Source organism: Schistocerca americana, chromosome 1, assembly GCF_021461395.2.
Source record: "Schistocerca americana isolate TAMUIC-IGC-003095 chromosome 1, iqSchAmer2.1, whole genome shotgun sequence".
NCBI lineage: Eukaryota > Metazoa > Arthropoda > Insecta > Orthoptera > Acrididae > Schistocerca > Schistocerca americana.
The window spans coordinates 1080444709-1080465316 of record NC_060119.1 but is presented as its reverse complement, the minus strand read 5'-3'; the positions used below and the strand labels follow the sequence as shown (position 1 = coordinate 1080465316).

The window sequence follows — 20608 nt, the reverse complement described above, 5'->3', positions numbered from 1 at the left end:
GATTTTCCTGGGCTGCGAACAAATGCTTGCTGGATGCGTGCTACATTTTCATCACTCGTTCTCGGCCGTCCAGAACTTTTCCCTTTGCGCAAACACCCATTCTCTGTAAACTGTTTATACCAACGTTTAATACACCACCTATCAGGAGGTTTAACACCATACTTAGTTCGAAATGCACGCTGAACAACTGTCGTCGATTCACTTCTGCCGTACTCAATAACACAAAAAGCTGTCTGTTGAGCGGTCGCCATCTTAGCATCAACTGACGCTGACGCCTAGTCAACAGCGCCTCAAGCGAACAAATGTACAACTAAATGAAACTTTATAGCTCCCTTAATTCGCCGACAGAATCACCGTGTATAATGCTGCCTCGACGGAAAAAATTGACTGCCTCCCTGATTCCCCTCGTTTCGGTGTCGACGTTTTCTCTGATTCCTCCTGTTGCCGCATACTTGTTCCAAAAAATGGTTCAAACGGCTCTGAACACTATGGGACTTAACTTCTTAGGTCATCAGTACCTTAGAACTTAGAACTACTTAAACCTAACTAACCTAAGGACATCACACACATCCATGGCCGAGGCAGGATTCGAACCTGCGACTGTAGCAGCAGCGCATTTCCGGACTGAAGTGCCTATAACAGCTCGGCCACAATGGCCGGCGAAACGAGTCTAAATGTAGAGCTCGTGAATCATGTTCGGACTGTAGTTTGGGGACTCTACACAACGCGAGCAAACTCTTCCGGTTTCCTTATGTTGTAGATGTGTTTTATTTAAAATCAGCCGATGTGTTACGTATTATGTTATCCGCCGTTAGAACATAAATTACACTGTGCAACGTCTAGTTTCCTGCGAAAGGCCGCGGATCAGAACTTCTTAATGCCAGTTTAGAAGCACACTAGCAGCAGCAGTTTGAGGTGTAAATTCGGTGAGGGACTGTGAATACTGTTGGGGATGCTTGCATGGCTGCACACTGCGCTATTCTGGGGAGCTTTGTGAAATTTCTTTCTCCGAGCTGGAGCCCCACCACAGCTTTGCATCATCGCGCCAGCATCGATGCCTAGGTGACTTCTATATCGGATGAAGTTAGTTGAGCTTCTATAGTTCGTAATTTTTCTCTGTTGAGGGGTAGAGAATAACGATGGTAGCATGTTGGGCTGACTGATTTGAATGGACATGGATCTGCTTCAGGCTGTCCGCAGCTCGTGGTCGTGCGGTAGCTTTCTCGCTTCCCGCGCCCGGGTTCGATTCCCCGTGATGCCTCGTGATGACTGTGTGTTGTGTGATGTCCTTAGGTTAGTTAGGTTTCAGTAGTTCTAAGTTCTAGGGGACTGATGACCATAGACGTTAAGCCCCATAGTGCTCAGAGCCATTTGAACCATTCTTTTTTTTTTTTTTTTTTTTCCTTCAGGCTGTAGTATCTTTATCTAGTTAGGAGATTTACCTCATTGCGCGCATTTCCACCGAATGGTCAAAACACGGTCCTGTTGCAGTAACTCAGGTCATTCTATTTGTACATGGGTTGCAAAAGGTGGTGGATATGTCTTTCTCCGACTTCTGCTCAGTTCCGGCTTAAATTGGAACGATCACATGCAGAAAGCTTTAGAAATGGGAGAAGTTGCAAGATGCGTAGGGAGTGACTAAGACCACGTTGGAATTTTACTGTAGCAGCTAGGTTTGGGAAAGGTGATTCGTTTCAAGATATGAAAGTGTCAGAAATATGTATTGAGTAGTGGTTGTAACCATTAAAGGTATTGTCAATAGGATCCAATGCAGGTATGTGGTTGAATGGAAAGACCCGATTCCAAATCATGGACATCATTTCTAGCAGATAGCATAATACTAGAGATCTGAGAAGTTCGTGTACATTTTCTTACGAACTCAAGCGGCACATCATATTCTACTACTACTGTTTGTGTTCCTTCTCAATCAGTCATCACCTATAACTCAGTGGATATATCGTGGAACCTCTGATATGGTCTCGAGACAGAATGCGCTACAAATACTGTAGAATTATCTAGCTGGGGGCGGTTTGAGCGAGTCGCAAATAGCGCTTACATATCACATTCCTTTGCTGAATCACTTTCAAAGTTCAGTGATTTTATCAAGATGTTGCATCATGGGCTGATAATACACATTCCTATGATCACCGTCACGGTATTTGTCTGGAAAAAAACCACCTCATTCAGAGGTAATGTCGTACCTCGATTCGTAAAGCGGGTATAGCTTTTAACAGGGATACTTGTGTGCAACTGTAGAACCAAGATCGCTTGTGACAGCAATATGTAGTAGTTGTTGGGATCTGATTTTTTTTTAACGTCTGCCCAATTACATCTATCTTTCTGAGACACAGTGGTAGCACTGGCAAGAAAAACATAAGAGACATGCAATTGCATTGTTGATTTCCGGTAAGTATTATTTCGTATCATAGGCAATCAGTTATTGATGAAGTATTATACTTAGTAGTAGTGGTAAGCGCATAATATGTTCGCATTTGAGAATTAGGCTTATAAAGTATGTGTTTATGGAAAGGAGATGACTATGTCCAGTCATAAGGAAGGTACATATATTTCCATTTCCAGAGACACAGCCTTCAGCAGGGTGTATTTCCGATACTTCGCTCATTGTTGGGTGCCTTTCAATTGAGACTGCGATCATAACACTTAATTGTAAGTATAATGATAAAAGATATATGTGATGGGTTTTCTAGAACGATTCCGTGTATGGATGGCCTGTGGTGGGAATGATTCACGTTTCCCGTTAATGGCAGCATCCATCCGAATGCAAAGGCCTGTTGGAGTGTAGAAATGCATCTGAGTTAACTTTGCCATCCTCTAGAGTCTAGACGACCGAATAGCGAACTAATAATTAATATGTGTTGGATAGCTTTTGTGAGCAAGTGGAAATTTAAGAATGGATATGGAGATGCGTTTGCATTGTACTGTTATTCCCTCCCATGTAAATTGTTCGGTTGACTGCTTCTGCACATTTCGCGTCTTAATTTAGTTGAGAGAAGATCGATTGTAGGGTGTGCATCTAGCAGGTGAAAGAGACGTTTACTTTGTTCTCTAGACATGAGAAACACCTTAGCTGGCTTGTAAATTAGGGATGATTTGGTATCTGTTACATCAGCGAGATCAGTATTTGCGGATGGAAATATTATTTCTCATCTGTTTGTTTCTAGTTGGTCAGTGGTCTAGAGCATGCTCCACCTAGCTGAAGTTTCAGGTTTGTAGAGAAATAATTTCCAGTCTATATCTTCGGAATTATGTTGCGTGAGCGATCGGGAGGGTACTGCTGTGTGCTTGATATAGAGAAGTGCCTCGAAAATGATATAATATTATGGTAAACGATCCGGAAATACTTGTGTTCTTGTATTCAAGGTCCTGTCATCAGTGGGAGAGCAGTCTAATAGAGCAAGAGTCTTTCCGTATTTGACGATATGTACGACACTTCGCGAGGTTTAGTTGTCGCTGCAGTATGGTGGTCAATGTAAAATAGTTTATTGCCGCTGAAAGTATCGTCTGTAGAAAGAAAGGAAGGGTGGACAGTGCTTCCCTAGGACTGAGCAGCATCGTGAAATATAGCCGGTTTGAGTGTAGGTATACCATAATTTTTTCGGGTGCTATACAGATATGAAAGATAACTGCTCTCTTTGTGTAAAATGTGTATGTATTGCATTGTAAAGTTATTGTAGCTTATGTTGTGTAAAATGTCTATATATTGCATTGCAAAGTTACTGTGGTTTATGGTGTGGCATGACTAGAGAGGATGACTATGTGTCCTATCGTGAGGCATGTATAGATTCAGCACATTGATAACCACGAGAGATTTTTTTCTTGGAAAATTATGGGCGCTATAGATTCTAAGATTCGTTCCAGAATCACAGCCATCACGAGGAGACATTACCTGTTCATGGATCGGTGTCAGACAGTAGCAGCAATCGTTATATTTAATTTAGTTACACTGGTAAATAAGTTCCTGGCTTCCCATATCCTTGTGAGTCGTGTGTGTATTTGATGATCTATAGACAATTTTGTGGGTTTAACTCTCAACGCACTTTAGCGATCTATGCAAAATAATTTTACCGCTGAAAGTCCAGTCTGCAGGAAGAAAGAAAAGATGGTGGTGCTTCGATATTGACGACAACACTAATTTGGCGGATAAATTCGATAAGAGCCAATCATAATTCTCGATTCATTCACATTCTTTGTGCTGGGATATAGGAGCCTCTACATAGTGGTGGGAAAAATTGCGTATGTTGAGAGCAGGAAGGGTAGCACATGATGGAGTGGGTACCACATTAGGTCCGCGAGGAAGACTGCATTCGACGCTATTCTGCGTCATTTTCGTAAACAGGTTCTGTTAGGGCAGGGATTTTCGTGCATACAAGCTGAGACATCAAGAAAGTGAACGTTAACTATTTCTGGGACCTTATACAATTTCCGCGGGGTCGACTAAGTTCTTGTAAATATATTTATTTATTTGGTGGAAATAGGTATAAATTGACTGAATGTGCAACAAAATACAGGTGAATTGAGGAAGTACTTGCATATAGACAGATGGCATGGCTGGATTGAAGAGTTTTTAGCAAACAGAACACAGCATGTTGTTATCAGTGGAGAGACGTCTACAGACGTTAAGGTAACCTCTAGCGTGCCACAGGGGAGTGTTATGGGACCATTGCTTTTCACAATATATATAAATGACCTAGTAGATAGTGTCGGGAGTTCCATGCGGCTTTTCGCGGATGATGCTGTAGTATACAGAGAAGTTGCAGCATTAGAAAATTGTAGCGAAATGCAGGAAGATCTGCAGCAGATAGGCACTTGGTGCAGGGAGTGGCAACTGTCCCTTAACATAGACAAATGTAATGTATTGCGAATACATAGAAAGAAGGATCCTTTATTGTATGATTATATGATAGCGGAACAAACACTGGTAGCAGTTACTTCTGTAAAATATCTGGGAGTATGCGTGCGGAACGATTTGATGTGGAATGATCATATAAAATTAATTGTTGGTAAGGCGGGTACCAGGTTGAGATTCATTGGGAGAGTGCTTAGAAAATGTAGTCCATCAACAAAAAAAATGGTTCAAATGGCTCTGAGCACTATGGGACTTAACATCTGTGGTCATCAGTCCCCTAGAACTTAGAACTACTTAAACCTAACTAACCTAAGGACATCACACACATCCATGCTCGAGGCAGGATTCGAACCTGCGACCGTAGCGGTCACACGGTTCCAAACTGAAGCGCCTAGAACCGCACGGCCACACCGGCCGGCTATCCATCAACAAAGGAGGTGGCTTACTAAACACTCGTTCGAGCTATACTTGAGTATTGCTCATCAGTGTGGGATCCGTACCAGATCGGGTTGACGGAGGAGATAGAGAAGATCCAAAGAAGAGCGGCGCGTTTCGTCACAGGGTTATTTGGTAACCGTGATAGCGTTACGGAGATGTTTAATAAACTCAAGTGGCAGACTCTGCAAGAGAGGCGCTGTGCATCGCGGTGTAGCTTGCTCGCCAGGTTTCGAGAGGGTGCGTTTCTGGATGAGGTATCAAATATATTGCTTCCCCCTACATATACCTCCCGAGGAGATCACGAATGTAAAACTAGAGAGATTAGAGCGCGCACGGAGGCTTTCAGACAGTCGTTCTTCCCGTAAACCATACGCGACTGGAACAGGAAAGGAAGGTAATGACAGTGGCACGTAAAGTTCCCTCCGCCACACACCGTTGGGTGGCCTGCGGAGTATAAATGTAGATGTAGATGTAGACATGAGAATAAGATTGAGAACATTCTTAAATGGGTTTGTGAAGGTTTGTAGCTACACTGTCATCAACGGTAAAGACAAGTGCTGTCCGGAGGTGCCTCGCATATGGGAGCTGCGCCTTGGTGTTATGTGACGTCAGTATAACAGTGGCTGTATACCTGACAATAGATGCAACTTTCACCTGCGCTCAGCGGCGGCTTGTGGCTGTGCTCCTGCCCGATCACGTCAGCACCTATGTCTAGGTGAACACATATTTGGACAGGAATTTATCAGAAATCAAGTATGAAAGGGATGTCCCCGCCTCATGCGTGTAGTCATCTGTGTATGGTTTGACAGCTGACAACCGCATTACTTTGCAGTCCAGTGGACAGGGTGTGGGGTGGTGGTGCTTGCGTGCATTATTTTGTGAGTGGGCCTGTAGGCTGTGCCATGTGCTATTTAGACAGTTTACGAGTACTGAGCATGTCTACACATCACTGTGCTGCATTATTTAGGAGCAGTTTGCAGGCCTGTACTAAAATTATTTTGGAAAATTAGGAGTTGTATGTGTGTCTACAGAGCATTATATAGGAGTAGTTTACAGGTCTGTGGGTTGTGTGGCGTGACCCCAGCATGTGTTTTGTACCAGTGTGATAAATATACTCCATCCCTAAATAAAATGTTCGAAACTAAATAGAATACACTCCTTCCTTACTCTTCCCAGCAGCCCAGCGCAGGCTGAGTCGTTTTCGCGCCATTTCCCCCTCCAGACCACCATCTGGGATTAGGTCACAGGAGGGATGACAGCGCCCTCTGGTGGCAGTAACGTCTACTGGGTCAGTTGGAGTCTAGATCTCGTGGTGGAGACATTGCTTGCAAAATAAAAGCTTATGTCCATCATAGGCAGAGTCGTTGTCCCGCCATTTCCCCCCACCATCTTGGATGACGTCATGCACTATGCACACTAGTACATGTTAGTACATGTTGGTGCATGTTGGTGCACGTTAGTACACATTAGTGCACATTAGTACACTTTAGTTCATGTTAGTGAACGTTAGTACACGTTAGTGCACGTTAATACACTTTAGTACACATTAGTGTACGTTAGTATGACAACATGGGTTGGTAAGGGGACGTGGCGGTCGGTTGAGGATCGTGGTGGAGACATTAACTATTTCCTTCCAAGTCCAGGTGGGCGTGGTATTCGTGAAAATTCATTCCAAGTCCATGGTAGCGCTCTCTGGTGGTGTGAATATGTTCTAGGCCTTGTGGTGAACACAATGTATGTCACGATCTTGAATAACTATAGTTGCATCATCAGATGACGTCACGGACGACAGTGCCCTCTGCTGGTGGTAGTGTGTACTAAGTCAGTGGGAGTCCAGACCTCCTGGCGAACACACTGGCTGGTGGTGCTGTCTCTAATTGTTTAAATAAAGACTGGTGCATGATTTCGATAGTTGACGATTAGCAAGCATGTTTGCAGAGTGTTTTAGATGGATTATTATTTCGACAATTTAAGAGCTGTTTGGGTCTCTGAATGTAAATGTATTGCATTATTTACGAGTGGTTTACATGTCTGTAGGCTGTGCAATGCGTTATTTTGACAGTTTACAATTAGCAGGTGTGTGTGTGTGTGTGTGTGTGTGTGTGTGTGTGTGTGTGTGTAGAACATTATAGATGAGTTATTTAGGAGTAGTTTCCAGGTATGTATGCTGTGTGGCATGTCAGAGTGTGTGTTCTGTATCACTGTGGTAAATATTCTCCATCCCTAAATAAATTGTTCCAAAATAAATAAAGTACACTCATTCCTCTCTCCAGCAGCCCAATGAAGACTGATTCCATTTCCCACGAATCGATAGGAAGAGGTGGCGGTCGGGTGACTGAGGTTAGTGCAAGAGTCCTTTCTATGCAGCAGTTTTCTTAGGTTGGTAGCGAAACTCCAAGTGATCTTTCATTACTGCCAAAATTAAAACTTGGCGCCAGTTCCTAAAAAGAGGTGGCAGTCAGGTGACTGAAGTTAGTCTACGTGACCTATCTTCCCACGATTTTCTTAGGTTGGTAGCGAAACCTCAAGTGACTTTTGTTTACTGCCGAAATTCAAACTTGGCGCCAGTTCATAGGAGGAAGTGGCAGTCGGGTCACAGGTTAGTGGAAGTAGACCAAGTGGCCTATCTTCCCACGATTTTCTTAGCTTAGTAGAGATAACCGTTGTGTGATTCATTATCCTGTTGGAATTTGAACATCCCGCCATTTTTCTGGGGGAGGGGAGGGGGCTGGGTTAGTGGATGTAGCCCAATTGACCTTCTCCCGCCATAATTCATACTTCCCACCTAAATCCGCCGTCTTGAATTACGTCCTGGCCGCCATCTTTGATGACGCCATGCGCTGTTGCCAAGTCTACATGCCGCCAGAGTGGCTCAGTATCAACTTTGTTCCAATTGAACAATTGACACAACACGGTATCCAAGCTGGATTACCCCAGGGAAGCATCCTAGAAAAAATGTTCAAATGTGTGTGAATTCCTAAGGGACCAAACTGGTTAGGTCATCGGTCCCTAGACTTACACACTACTTGAACTAACTTAAACTAACTTTCGCTACGAACAACACACACACCCCTGCCCTCTGGCAGGAGGAAGTATCCTAGGGCACACCTTGTTCAACCTGTACATTAACGACTTCCCAGCAATACAAAATACGACGTTAATCATCTAGGCGGATGACACATCCACCTTTGCGCAAGATTGGAAATCGTAAAACATAAATTCACGAATACAGACAGCACTCAGAACTGCTAAGTTTTGGTTGGAACAATGGCGTATTAAAGTAAACATCGACAAGTGCGAAGCAGTTCTGTTCACACGAAGACCGAAACTACTGCGCAAACATCGACACTCTAGACAGGTAACACTACATATATGCCCAATACGTTTCCAAGAGAAAGTCAGATGTCTCGATGTCTGGCTGGACCGGAAAACTTACATGGGGGGACCACATCGAATACGTTGCCAACAGAATGCAGGCGAGGCTTGAACAACTTTACCCAATGCTCAATATGGAAAGTACACTGAATAGGAGGGTGTCGAGGTCCATGACACTGATTAGACATCTGATGACGTGCGCAGCTCCCGTCTGGGGATACGCAGCTCCTACACGCCTGCGCCGCCTGCAGATAAAACATAACAATGTGCTATGGATCATTAGCAACGCTCCACGCTACACACGCACCGTGGATCTTCACAATGAATACCGCCTTAACCCTCAAGAAAGTATTCTAAAAACAAGCCACACGACTATACAGGAATCGAGACACCCTTAAAGTCCTTTCATCCTTACTCTGGGAAACTATGATCGCAACCATAGGTGGAACCATAAGCGGTCATAGACACTACTAGCTAGGGCATAAGCACCTATGGCAAGCTAACATACACCCACAAGCGACAAATGCCGGCAACCCCTGTAAAAAAGCAACGTTGATTGGATATGCCAGCTGACCAACAGGCTACAGCAGAGAAACCGACAAGCTCGCACACTGAGGCACAAAATAATCGCCAACATTACCCTACACTGTGAATCTGATGTATGATCTATCGGACACAAAACGTCGATGAACCTAACTGTTGCAGGTAAATGCTGACGCTGACGGAGAAATCAAGACTGACACCCAGCAGCACCCGCTGAGTAATAGCACCGCACAACGTTAAAGGTATCGACCTGCATGATACCCACTACTAACAAAACCTACCCTTGCATGACCTGTCGCAGGTAGCAAGAAAACCGGTACTGCTCTTACAACCCGACCCAACTATCGCAGGTTTTTTTTCCCTTGACTCTTGCCTTGGCACTTTTTCCCTCTGCCCTTCAAACCGCTAACCTTCGTTCAACTTTCGACCCAATCTACAGATGAGCGCGTATTAATGGTTAACTCTACCCAGACGTACGCAAACATCGCAGTACTCACATCCTGCGAGACCTCATTCCAGTTGAAAACTAACCCTTCTGCAGATATGGTAGTAGACGTTTAGTGTTGGCCATCATGGCGGTGTGGGCGTGGAGGGGCTCCACCCACTCGAAGTTATACATATTAATGACAGATATGCTGTTCCTGTGCTCCGTAGTTCTGGTGTTACTTTTAATTAACGTTTACGCTCGTTCTGCTGGAGACAGCACATAGTACGCACTAAATCAAAGTTTTGGTTCATACTCTATCGACATAGAATGTTGAGTACCGATCTGAGTTTCCATTCCCTCTTAATCAATGCTATCAAACAATTGTTTGTCCCGTCATCTACTGAAAGGCTTTAGCATACACTCATGTTAAATTGTTCCTTGGTAAGCCATTTTTTCCCACAAAATTGTCAGTTGCATCCATAAAAATCACAAACTTTTGTGTGACCTCTTGTGATTATAACGCCAAGGCGTTTTCGTCTACTACCACATCATACCTGCAGTAACGCATAAATAATGAAAATTGAGCCGTCGAAGATGTATCTGTAGTGAAATGACATGCAAGACTAAAATATTTACATAGTTTTACTTTATTAATTAATTCGTCAAACATATATTTTGAAATGCCTTCTATGCGGCAGCGACAATTGGATTCCAAAAGCGTAAGATTATTTATTTCAGCCAATATTTGTTTAGGCTTACTGATTAAGAAACGTTGAAAAAAGTTTGAAAAACGATTAACGCACTTTGATTCACTAATTAGCATTCGTGAAAGATTTCATATTTTTCTGAAAGAAGGTTACTTACGTCGTCTGATGTTTTCGTGACATCACCGTTTTGCTTAACCGTTACTGGCATAACGTTTTGTTGATTTTAGATGATAAATTTTTTTCTTGCATTTAAATCTAAGGTAATAGCTACTGTAAATGAAATATGCTGACTTAGGAGTAGTGACGAAATAAAATGTACCTTTACATTCAATCGTTCTTCAGCCTACTAAACAAACAGCAGTTTCTTCTTTGTGTTCGGTTATGTTCTTCCCATTTTTCTTGGAAACTTCTATGCTCCTCATTTATTTTCCTCTTAATAACTACACTGGTGTCCAAAATTAAAGGAACAAACTGAAATTTTGCAAGGTTGCTTTTATTTTGCCACAAAAGAGTATAAACATTTGACAGTCAAGTACAGAGTCCGCCAGAAAATTGTGTATACACTTTAAGGAACGAAAACTATTACTTATGTGTTTATTTTACATTTAATAATTGATTACACAAGTTGCACAACCTTCAGTTAAGCACATGTTTGCTTTAAATGTTCAAAATGTTCACCGTTGGTGGCTGTACACATAAAAGAACGATAACCGGTAGCCGCAACTACGTCAGTCATTGTTAACAGTGGAGATCGCTGCACATGTCGCTGTAACATTCTGACGAAGTTCCTCCAGCTTGCGTGGCTTACGTCGATAGACTTTATCTTTCACAGTTCCCCACAAGAAAAAGTCCATAGGTGTTAGATCTGGCGACCGTGGAGAGAACTCAATGAGGCCTCTTCGTCCAATCCAATGCCCTGGAAAACTGTCTTCCGGGAAAGTTCGAGCGGCTAGGTGGTAGTGTGGTGGCGCCCCGTCCTGTTGGTAGAAGATCTTTTCATCAGCTCTATAAAGCGCACGTATACCTGGCAAAATTGATGTGCGTAACATCTCGAGGTACACTTTTCCAGTGACAGTAGCATCAAAGATAAAGGAACCTACTAAGCCCGTAGATGACAGTGCACACCACACATGAACCGCTGGTAGATTGAACGCTTTATCCACATAAACATGCGGATTTCCCGGTGCCAGCACACCCTGTTATGACGATTCACGGTTCCATTAAGTTTAAATTGAGCCTTGTCACTCCATTCTAGCTTTGCCACAAACTGTTAGTCATCAGTTCCCATTTGCTGATACCATTCGCAAAATTGCATTCAGCGATCGGTATCGCCATCATTAATCGCGTGCAGTAATCGTGGAATGTAAACTTTCCAGTTAGCAGCTTTCAGAATTCTTCCTACACTTGTACTGCTAACCCCCACTTCATGTACACATTGTGTAGCAGACTTCTGTGGAGAATTAAAAAATGTTTCCAACACAAGAGCCGTCGAAGCAGGACTTGTAGCTGTACACTGACTTCTTGTCCTTCCTTTGTGAATATCACAAATCGTTCCATGCAATTCAAACTTGTCAACGATGCGTTTATTTGCTAGGCGGGTTGGCGGTTCTGTTTCAAACTCCCGCCTCCACTGACGTTGCACTTCGATGCATTATCAAACTTGAAAACCACTTCACAAAACATTTTCGTTGCTCGAATGTTAAGCGTGCTCCAGCCATCTTGTTTTCTCAATACTGAGGTGAAAGTACTAACATCTGTTGAATCAAAGACCATACTACAAAACACTCGTTACTCAACTCGAACAATATTGATATCTCGATAAGGCCTGACAAAGAGGGTATACATTTTTCTGGCGGTCTCAGTAGAAACGATGTAAATAATATCTAAATAACTGCAACATGCATAACAGTAGACAAAAATGTTCTTCGTTTCTTCCAACGTAACGGATTTGCACACACATTCTGAGAACTCGTCAATATGCTCAGCATGGGATGTGACCACCTTTGGTAGCAATACAGGCGTCACAACGACGTGGCATGCTGTGAATGATGTCATCAGTCTCATGTTGAGGCAATAAAGCCCATTCTTCGTCCAGAGCTGCTCACAGTCTTGGAAAGCGGTTGCTGGATGCTGACATGATGCACGCCTTGTTCCTAGTGCATCCCAAACATGCTCTATGGGATTCAAGTCGGGAGAACGAGCAGGTCACGCCATGCGTGCAGTATCTTCCGTTTCCAAGAAAACATCAACCGCCCGTGGTCTATGAGTCGAGCATTATCGTGCATTAATGCGAGGTCTGGGCCCACAGCACCTCACAACAACTGCAGATGAGGTCCCACGATCCCGTCACGATACCTGACAGCAGTTAAACTTCACCAATTCACCCGTACCATTTCATAAAGAGGGATTCGAGTGGTCAACATAATATGTGCCCACGCATTAGGGATTCTCCTCAGTATCGGTCTGTTTTCACAATGCATGGGTCTAGAAATCGTGTTCAGCATTCCCTCCAGATGCGAGTCCATCGAGAATCACTCTCCAGATGGAACCCATTTGTGAAAACGACATTAGCCCACTTTTCGATCGATTAGGTGGCATGTTGATGACTCCACTCTAGACGTTCCCTTCAGTGAGGAGGCGTCAGAGGTAGAAATACAGCACGTCTCCGACAATAAAGGCCACTCTGCCGAAGCCTTCTGCACACCGTTTGCTTTGATACAACACGTCCAGTGCATGCTGCGACCCCACAAGCCAGTTGCTGTGCAGTGCTAAGACTGTACTATTGTGCCGTTACAGCCAAATAACGGTCATCTCTTTCTGATGTCACACATGGTCGGCCCTGCGCTGCTCTTCGGGACACAGTTTCGGTCTCTATAAACTGTCGCCTCAACTGAGAAACAACAGAACGATTCACGATAAGCCATCTTTCTTTCTACGGCCCTCCACAGCAGAGAATCTGGTAGGCACTCTCCCTGTGGCATACTGTACCGTTGGTGACTGTGTACACAGCGGTTGAGGATGTGGGACTATCCGAGAAACAATACCTCGTTTCAAAGGCGCTCTGACGTCATCGTTGGGATGGTTGTTCGTTGACCGGAAGGCCATCTTCCGTGCTGAACACGATGGTACGGACATGTGGTTGACAGTTAGTATGATCATATCGTGAATTAGACACAGGACGGGAAAATAGAGGTTTTTTGCTTAAATTTTGGACACCAGGGTATTTCTGATGGTACACCAGGCATTATTTATTCTGATAGAAGTAATCACAACACGAACGACTACATACACACTTAACGCGTCTAACGATCAAGAGCACCGAAGCGCGACTGACACGAACGACGCTCACATGCTCTTGGAGTTTCCCTCGTGCGCTTCTTGCTAGGTATATCGGTAAAGTTAATGAGATTTCGTGGTGGCGGTTAGAACTCAGGTCCTATCAGTAAGTGCAATCGTGTAACGTCAAGAGTTCTCTTGTGTCGTACAAAAATTCGGAAAAGACAACTTGTATGCTATTTAGATCTTTGTAAAAAGATACTAGATTCTGGGTAACAATCACACAATGGGTAAAACACGGCTGAGAACCAGGGGCAGTACATATACTTGATTCGGGCCGCATGCGGCCCGCGAGCTATTGTTTGAAGACCAGTGGATTACATCAACAGTGTCGCCAACAATAAAGGATGTTAAAGTTATTACAACGTGTCAGTAGGTCGTTGAATTTTTAACGTTTTGTTTCTCTGTTTATGATTGTTTTTGACAGGGATTAACCTAACGACCATAATTGAAATTTACTTCCTGTGAAATACACTACTGGCCATTAAAATTGCTACACCAAGAAGAAATGCAGATGATAAACGGGTATTCATTGGACAAATATATTATACTAGAACTGACATGTGATTACGTTTTCACATAATTTGGGTGCATACATCCCGAGAAATCAGTACCCAGAACAACCACCTCTGGCCGTAATAACGGCCTTAATACGCCTCGGCATCGAGTCAAACAAAGCTTGGATCGCGTGTACAGGTACAGCTGCCCATGCAACTCCAACGCGATACCACAGTTCATCAAGAGTAGTGACTGGCGTATTGTGACGAGCCAGTTGCTCGGCCACCATTGATTAGACTTTTTCAATTGGTGAGAGATCTGGAGAATGTCGGAAACGTGATGGTGCGCATTTCTCCTCCTTACACGAGGCATCACAACAACGTTTCAACAGGCAACGCCGGTCAACTGCTGTTTGTGTATGAGAAATCGGTTGGAAACTTTCCTCATGCCAGCACGTTGTAGATGTCGCCACCGGCGCCAGCCTTGTGTGAATGCTCTGAAAAGCTAATCATTTGCATATCACAGCATGTTCTTCCTGTCGGTTAAATTTCGCGTCTGTAGCACGTCATCTTCGTGGTGTAGCAATTTTAATGGCCAGTAATGTAGCTTTATAAGAGACATTTCAACAAGGGGGAGAAATGCAAACGTTAGAAAAGAGATTGATGTTCTCATAAAACAGGCGACTCAATGCTCGTTTCTCTCTGAGGCCCCGTAGAAGCAGGTGCTCCGTCATTAATGATGTAACTACGGCACGAGGCGTTAAACGTGAACCTATCTTTGTATTGCTCTCGTTTGCCCATGAAGGTACCGTCGTAAACGTAATACGATATTTTGACAGCTTATCTTGCCGTTATCTTGAGGCGGTACCTGTAGGTTACGTAAACGACTGGACCCGGGTATTCACCCGAGATTAACAAAAAATAGCTGATGTACCGGGAAAGCGAAAGGTCACATATTAAACTGCCTACGTCCCTTCCTGTCACTGACTCGTTTCCTGTGATACGGCTGCATTAATGAGACATTTTCCTCTGGAAAATGAGCAGCAATTTTTGTGACCCTCGGCTGATTGTCTATGTTCGTTGTGTACACTAATTTTCCATCCCATTTCTATCAAACACACTCAGGCAACAACTGTGATCAAAAACAAAATGGTAGTTAAATAAACTGTGTCAGGAAGATAGAATATTTTAATGTTGTAATTAAATGGAGATTTAAATCCTTTGCGTATAAAATAAGTAATAACACAGAGCTTTTTGGATTCAAGCAACAACGGTGATCAAAAACAGATGGAAAGTTGAATAGACTGTGGCAGGAAGATAAACTTTTATAATGTTGTAATTAAATGAAGATTTAAATCCTTTGCGTATGAAATAAGTAATAACACCTACCTTTTCTCCAACGAGAAAATGAACAGCACATTCCATATTACTGGGAAATTATAATGGAAATTATTACGTCGAGAGATCTGCCCTCTTGGATGAGCGGTCATTGTGTGACAAACATGAAAAACCTGAGTGCGTCTCCCGATTATTAGTATCTTGGTGGGATCAGCTGGCATGTACTTAGCAACTAACGTGTTGCTTGATCGGAATAAAGTCTTCAGTTTCAAAAACCGACATGAATACCCGGGAGATACCAAAAAAATGGCTCTGAGCACTATGGGACTTAACATCTATGGTCATCAGTCCCCTAGAACTTAGAACTACTTAAACCTAACTAACCTAAGGACATCACACAACACCCAGTCATCACGAGGCAGAGGAAATCCCTGACCTCGCCGGGAATCGAACCCAGGCGCGGGAAGCGAGAACGCTACCACGCGACCACGAGCTGCGGACCGGGAGGTACCCCTCCAATAAATTGTTCTCTTATAATATAGGAGTTATACGGAATACCTGTGAAAATTGTGAAGAGATAAGTTTTAGTTCTGTCTCTGTGGAGTAAGAATGTTTTTGATCTGTCATGTAGGCAGGAACAACAAATACTTCTTTTAGGGGCCGTTCGTGAAACACATGAGGGACGCTAGATTGGTGTGTCGGCTACTTCCATATTATTAATTATCTATCTATATCCGGATCCCGCTCCAGCTACTGCCGCGTCTGGGTGCTGACGAGTCCCCTCCATTTGGCTCGGTCCTACCACCACTTTTCTTCCTCCACTTGCAGCCCGGTCACGCCTCTCCCTTCCACAGATATTTACTCCTGTTTTCCACCGTGTTCTTGGGAGCCCTCTAGGTCTTTTCCATCCATCTTTAGTTCTTCCATAATTTTGCGGAGTCTCTGCCCACACATGTCCGTACCATATTAGTCTCTTTTTTTTCGAGTTCTTCTCTCATACTTTCTTGTTTAAGGTACTTTCTAATATTTACATTCCTTACTCTGTCCATTCTTGTTTTTCCGTTAACTGCTCTGAGGAATTTCATTTCCCCTGCTTGCAGTCTGCTCCAGTCCATTTCTGTCATTGTCCATGTTTCTCCTCCATAGGGGACAGCAGGGAAGTAATAACTCTTATGCATAAGGAGTTTTGCTTTTTCTGAAACTTCCTTATTCCAAATCAAGTGTTTTATTGTTTGGTAGAAATTGCCTCCCTTCTGTAACCGCCTATTCATTTCGTTGGTTATTCTTCCGTCACTAGATATTTCACTCCCTAAATAAGTGAAACTGTCTACCACTTTGAGTGGTTCTCCGTTCAGAGTAATATTCCTGTTGATCATTTTTGTCTCTTTCAAATACCATTACTTCACTCTTATCTTTATTTATTTTTAATCCATACCTTTTCATTATTTCCTTCCACACATCAAGTTGTAACTGTGCATCTACCTCTTTATCGTTCCATAATACCATATCATCTGCAAAAATCATCTTTTTTGTCTTTTTCTTTTACTATATCTTTAACTGCCCTATTCATTCCCTCCATCACAACATTAAAAAGTACAGGAGATAGAATACTTCCTGGTTTAAGTCCTTGTCTTATTTCGGACTATCCAGAGTTCCCCAATGGTGTTCTAATTCTACAATTGTGTCCTCTGTACATTGTCTTTATTACATTAATGTATCCATCTTCTATACCAATCTTCTTCATTTCTTCCCAGAGTCTTTCCCTGTTAACTGAGTCATATGCCTTTTCTATGTCTCTGAAAAACAATATCATTCTTTTGTTATACTCCCAACTTTTTTCCGTCAGTTGACGGATAGAAAATATCAGGTCGATCGTGCTTCTTCCTTTCCTAAACCGATGCTGTTCTTCATTCAGCTCCTTTTCTATCTTTTCACCTAAATGATTTAGTAAAATTCTTTTAAAAATCTTGGCTGTATGACTCATAGTTTATTATTATAGAACTGTTAATATTTCTCAGCCTAATCTAACAGTTGTCTCCACTGCCCAGAAACGTATTATAGTAATAATTTTCTTTCCTTAACAATGAAACATTTAGATTATGTCAGTTGTAGTCTCTCTGCAGCTATTTGTTTGAATCTAAATCTGGTATCACGTTATTGGAATTTGAGAAATCTCTCTCATAAGCTGCAAGAGTGTGCCTCCTAACCCTAATCCTGTCAGTAAAAATAAATGCATAAATAAAACATCGTCCAGAATTAGCGCGAATATTTTTTCGGCTTACTGTCGTAAATTTCAAACCAGTCGCTTTGCTTACCTGCCACCTTCCCCCATTAGCACAGAAACGTAAAGACATCGTGCCGTTTACAGCGATGACTCTCTAGCAGGCCGCAATGTACTGTGTCCTTGCTGAAGGGTGTGCTTGCTGAAAGAAAACGGCGCATTCATTCACTGCCATCAACTCGTGAAACTGACAACGATTGCGTGTCGTAACCCGTATCTGGCGGGCTGAAAGGGGGGCAGGAGGGGGGAGGGGAAAGGAAAACAAAAAACAAACAAAAAGCTGTTCGAAGGTGGTGTGGTGGGGATAGATTGTACCTGCATACAACAGCTACAGCGGGAGTTATCGCGCCAGTGCTCTTCTACTTCATATACTTACTGCTTGTCCACGATTACTTGAAGATTTGCGTAGACAATGCTAGAGTCACTAATAAACATCATCATTCTGTCAATGTTTTTGACATATACCACGATAAAGTACTTGAAAGAATAGTTTACAGAGGTTAGTACATATGCACGACAGGTACTGCCTTAAGAAATGAATATGTCGCACTCTGAGGTGTGTTACAAAATTATTAAAATACAAGTGAGGTAATTTGTGCGAGTCGGAGATTATTGATCACAGTCCTAGTAACAAAAACATAAAATAGTGAGCATTTCGTGTTTTATCGGAACAGCCTAGTAACCATGACAACAAAACGACATTGTCCACAGCACCTGAAAGTGGCTGGTCTGCAGCCACTATGATATTCTGTAACTGAACGAAACCAGTCGGCAGGGCAGAAAAACTGTGTCACTGACTGTAATAACAGACATTTTCATGTGTGAAGGTTAAGAGAGGCGTGAAACTCTCTTTATACAATTCATTTACGAACTTGCTGGCGGTTAAGAGACCAGTCATTCTTATTGTGACTAGTAAAAAATTCAGAGGCTTTGTGTGTAAATGGTTCTTACTATCTGATCTGTGGATAAGACTTGCTGCAACTAAATGTTATTGAAGGTAAATAATAGCATCTGATTAATTAATAATAAAAGGGTATTAGGGCATTCAAGCAGCTCAGTTAATCCGTAAAGGGGAAAAAATTAAACATTTACAGTTAATGAGAGTAATAGGGCAAAAGGGTAGTGACTCACTGATTTATGCGTTTTTTGACCTTTCACCTTTAAAGCGACAGTTCAAGGTCACTGTTGTGACAAGTGTCAAGGTCACTGCCTCTGGGGCAATTGTACAGCTTAAAATGGCGGGAAAATCAAAGTTCCGTTAAACTGTCATATGTTAAGGTCACATGTCTTGTAAACCCACGTTTTATTATCAACATTACAGCTTCCCAATCTCAGAGATAAGTCCTACGACTTTTTTCCACTTCGAATTTGTTTTTAGGACAAATGATAATGTCAATACTGTTTAGCATTCTCTTCCATCATAGCCGTCTTAGTGAGACGATGGAACAGAAGTTGGTGTCTTACACTTTTAAACCAAATAAGCTGAATTACACTAATATGAATATTTACTTATTTCATTTGCATTATTTAATTTACTCCTTGTCCTCATTTGATAATTTTTAATGTTTTTCAGCAAATATTCGTTGTTGGTCGTCTTAATATGATGATGCAGTGGGTCAGTTGAGATTGTCACACTCTTAAAAACGAACCTATCTTCATTCAGTTGCATGATAACTAAGTCTGAAGCCACTTTACGAGCCATTTTATTGCAAAACTATTACACTCAAAACTGATTAATCGTCTTTCCATTGTCACGCATCATTGTGTTAAAGATAGGTCTATAACATAGGCATCGCAGATTTTCGTCGTTAATCTCATCATTAGAATAGCCCTTTCTGTCTTTTGCCTTTTATACTCACTACAACCAATATTAACAACTTACTTAACAGAAAGAGTGATTATAAACGACGAGACCGCGAAAAGACTTACAATCACCTAACACTCTTTGGTTTTCTATGTCGCATGTGCCACATCTAACGGAGAATTCACATTTAAAAAGGGAGAAAGAAATAAACAACAAAAAAGAAGAAAAATGATGGTTCAACCTAGAGAATTTCATTCGTCAAGTCCAGGAAATATTTTGAGAATGACAGTGTACCACTACTGTATTGAGGTAAGAACAATCTGCAGCACGTAATTTTAGGTTTCCTGGTGTGTACAATAAATAATACTGGACTTTTCGTACAAGTCATTCAATAACAGTATCTTCTGTTTTAAATTTTGGCCTTGTCAATGAGAATACATGAATGTAGGTCACAAGACGGGTTGACTCCATTACGTTTTATCAACACTGGCATGTGCTGCTGAAGATTGTTTTACCAGCCATACTGAACTGGAAATTGATACCCAGGACTTCTGTAGATCTTAGTTATTCAAAATTTTATAAAAATATTTCTAATTTACATTAATTTTACGGTGAAAATAGACAAGATTTCTAAAATGACTGCACAAGAAGACAGTAACGTAGAGCTTAACACTGAACAGAACGAGTTTGCTAACACAGAAGATGAAAATGCACAAGTTTTAGAACCTGATCGCTCTCTGAAACTGATGCAGATATTATGACAGATCATTCATTCTGTGAAAATTATACTCATTTAGGTTATCTTTCATGCAGTGTAATCCATCAATCTGATGATAATGTTTTATGTATAGTAAATGTACCGAAGGGCGATATTTCAAGTGAAAGGAACATACTCATAGCTGGTGATCCACATGACCTCACTGCTCTAGTATCCCAAAATTTTAAGACAATGAGGGACGACATAACAGCGCAATCTGAGAACCATTCCAAATAAT

The 20608-nt window shown here is 42.2% G+C and overlaps 1 protein-coding gene across 1 annotated transcript in view; it reads right to left on the bottom strand.

The window, feature by feature from the left end:
* LOC124550109 (UDP-glucosyltransferase 2-like) overlaps window positions 1-17982 on the bottom strand; it is an 86529-nt gene extending 68547 nt beyond the window's left edge. The window contains exon 1 of the mRNA XM_047125287.1: window positions 17844-17982. Within this exon, the coding sequence (XP_046981243.1) occupies window positions 17844-17882 (39 nt within the window). The 5' untranslated portion in view covers window positions 17883-17982. The remainder of the gene's footprint in view (window positions 1-17843) is intronic.
* Between the last annotated feature and the right edge of the window lie 2626 nt (window positions 17983-20608).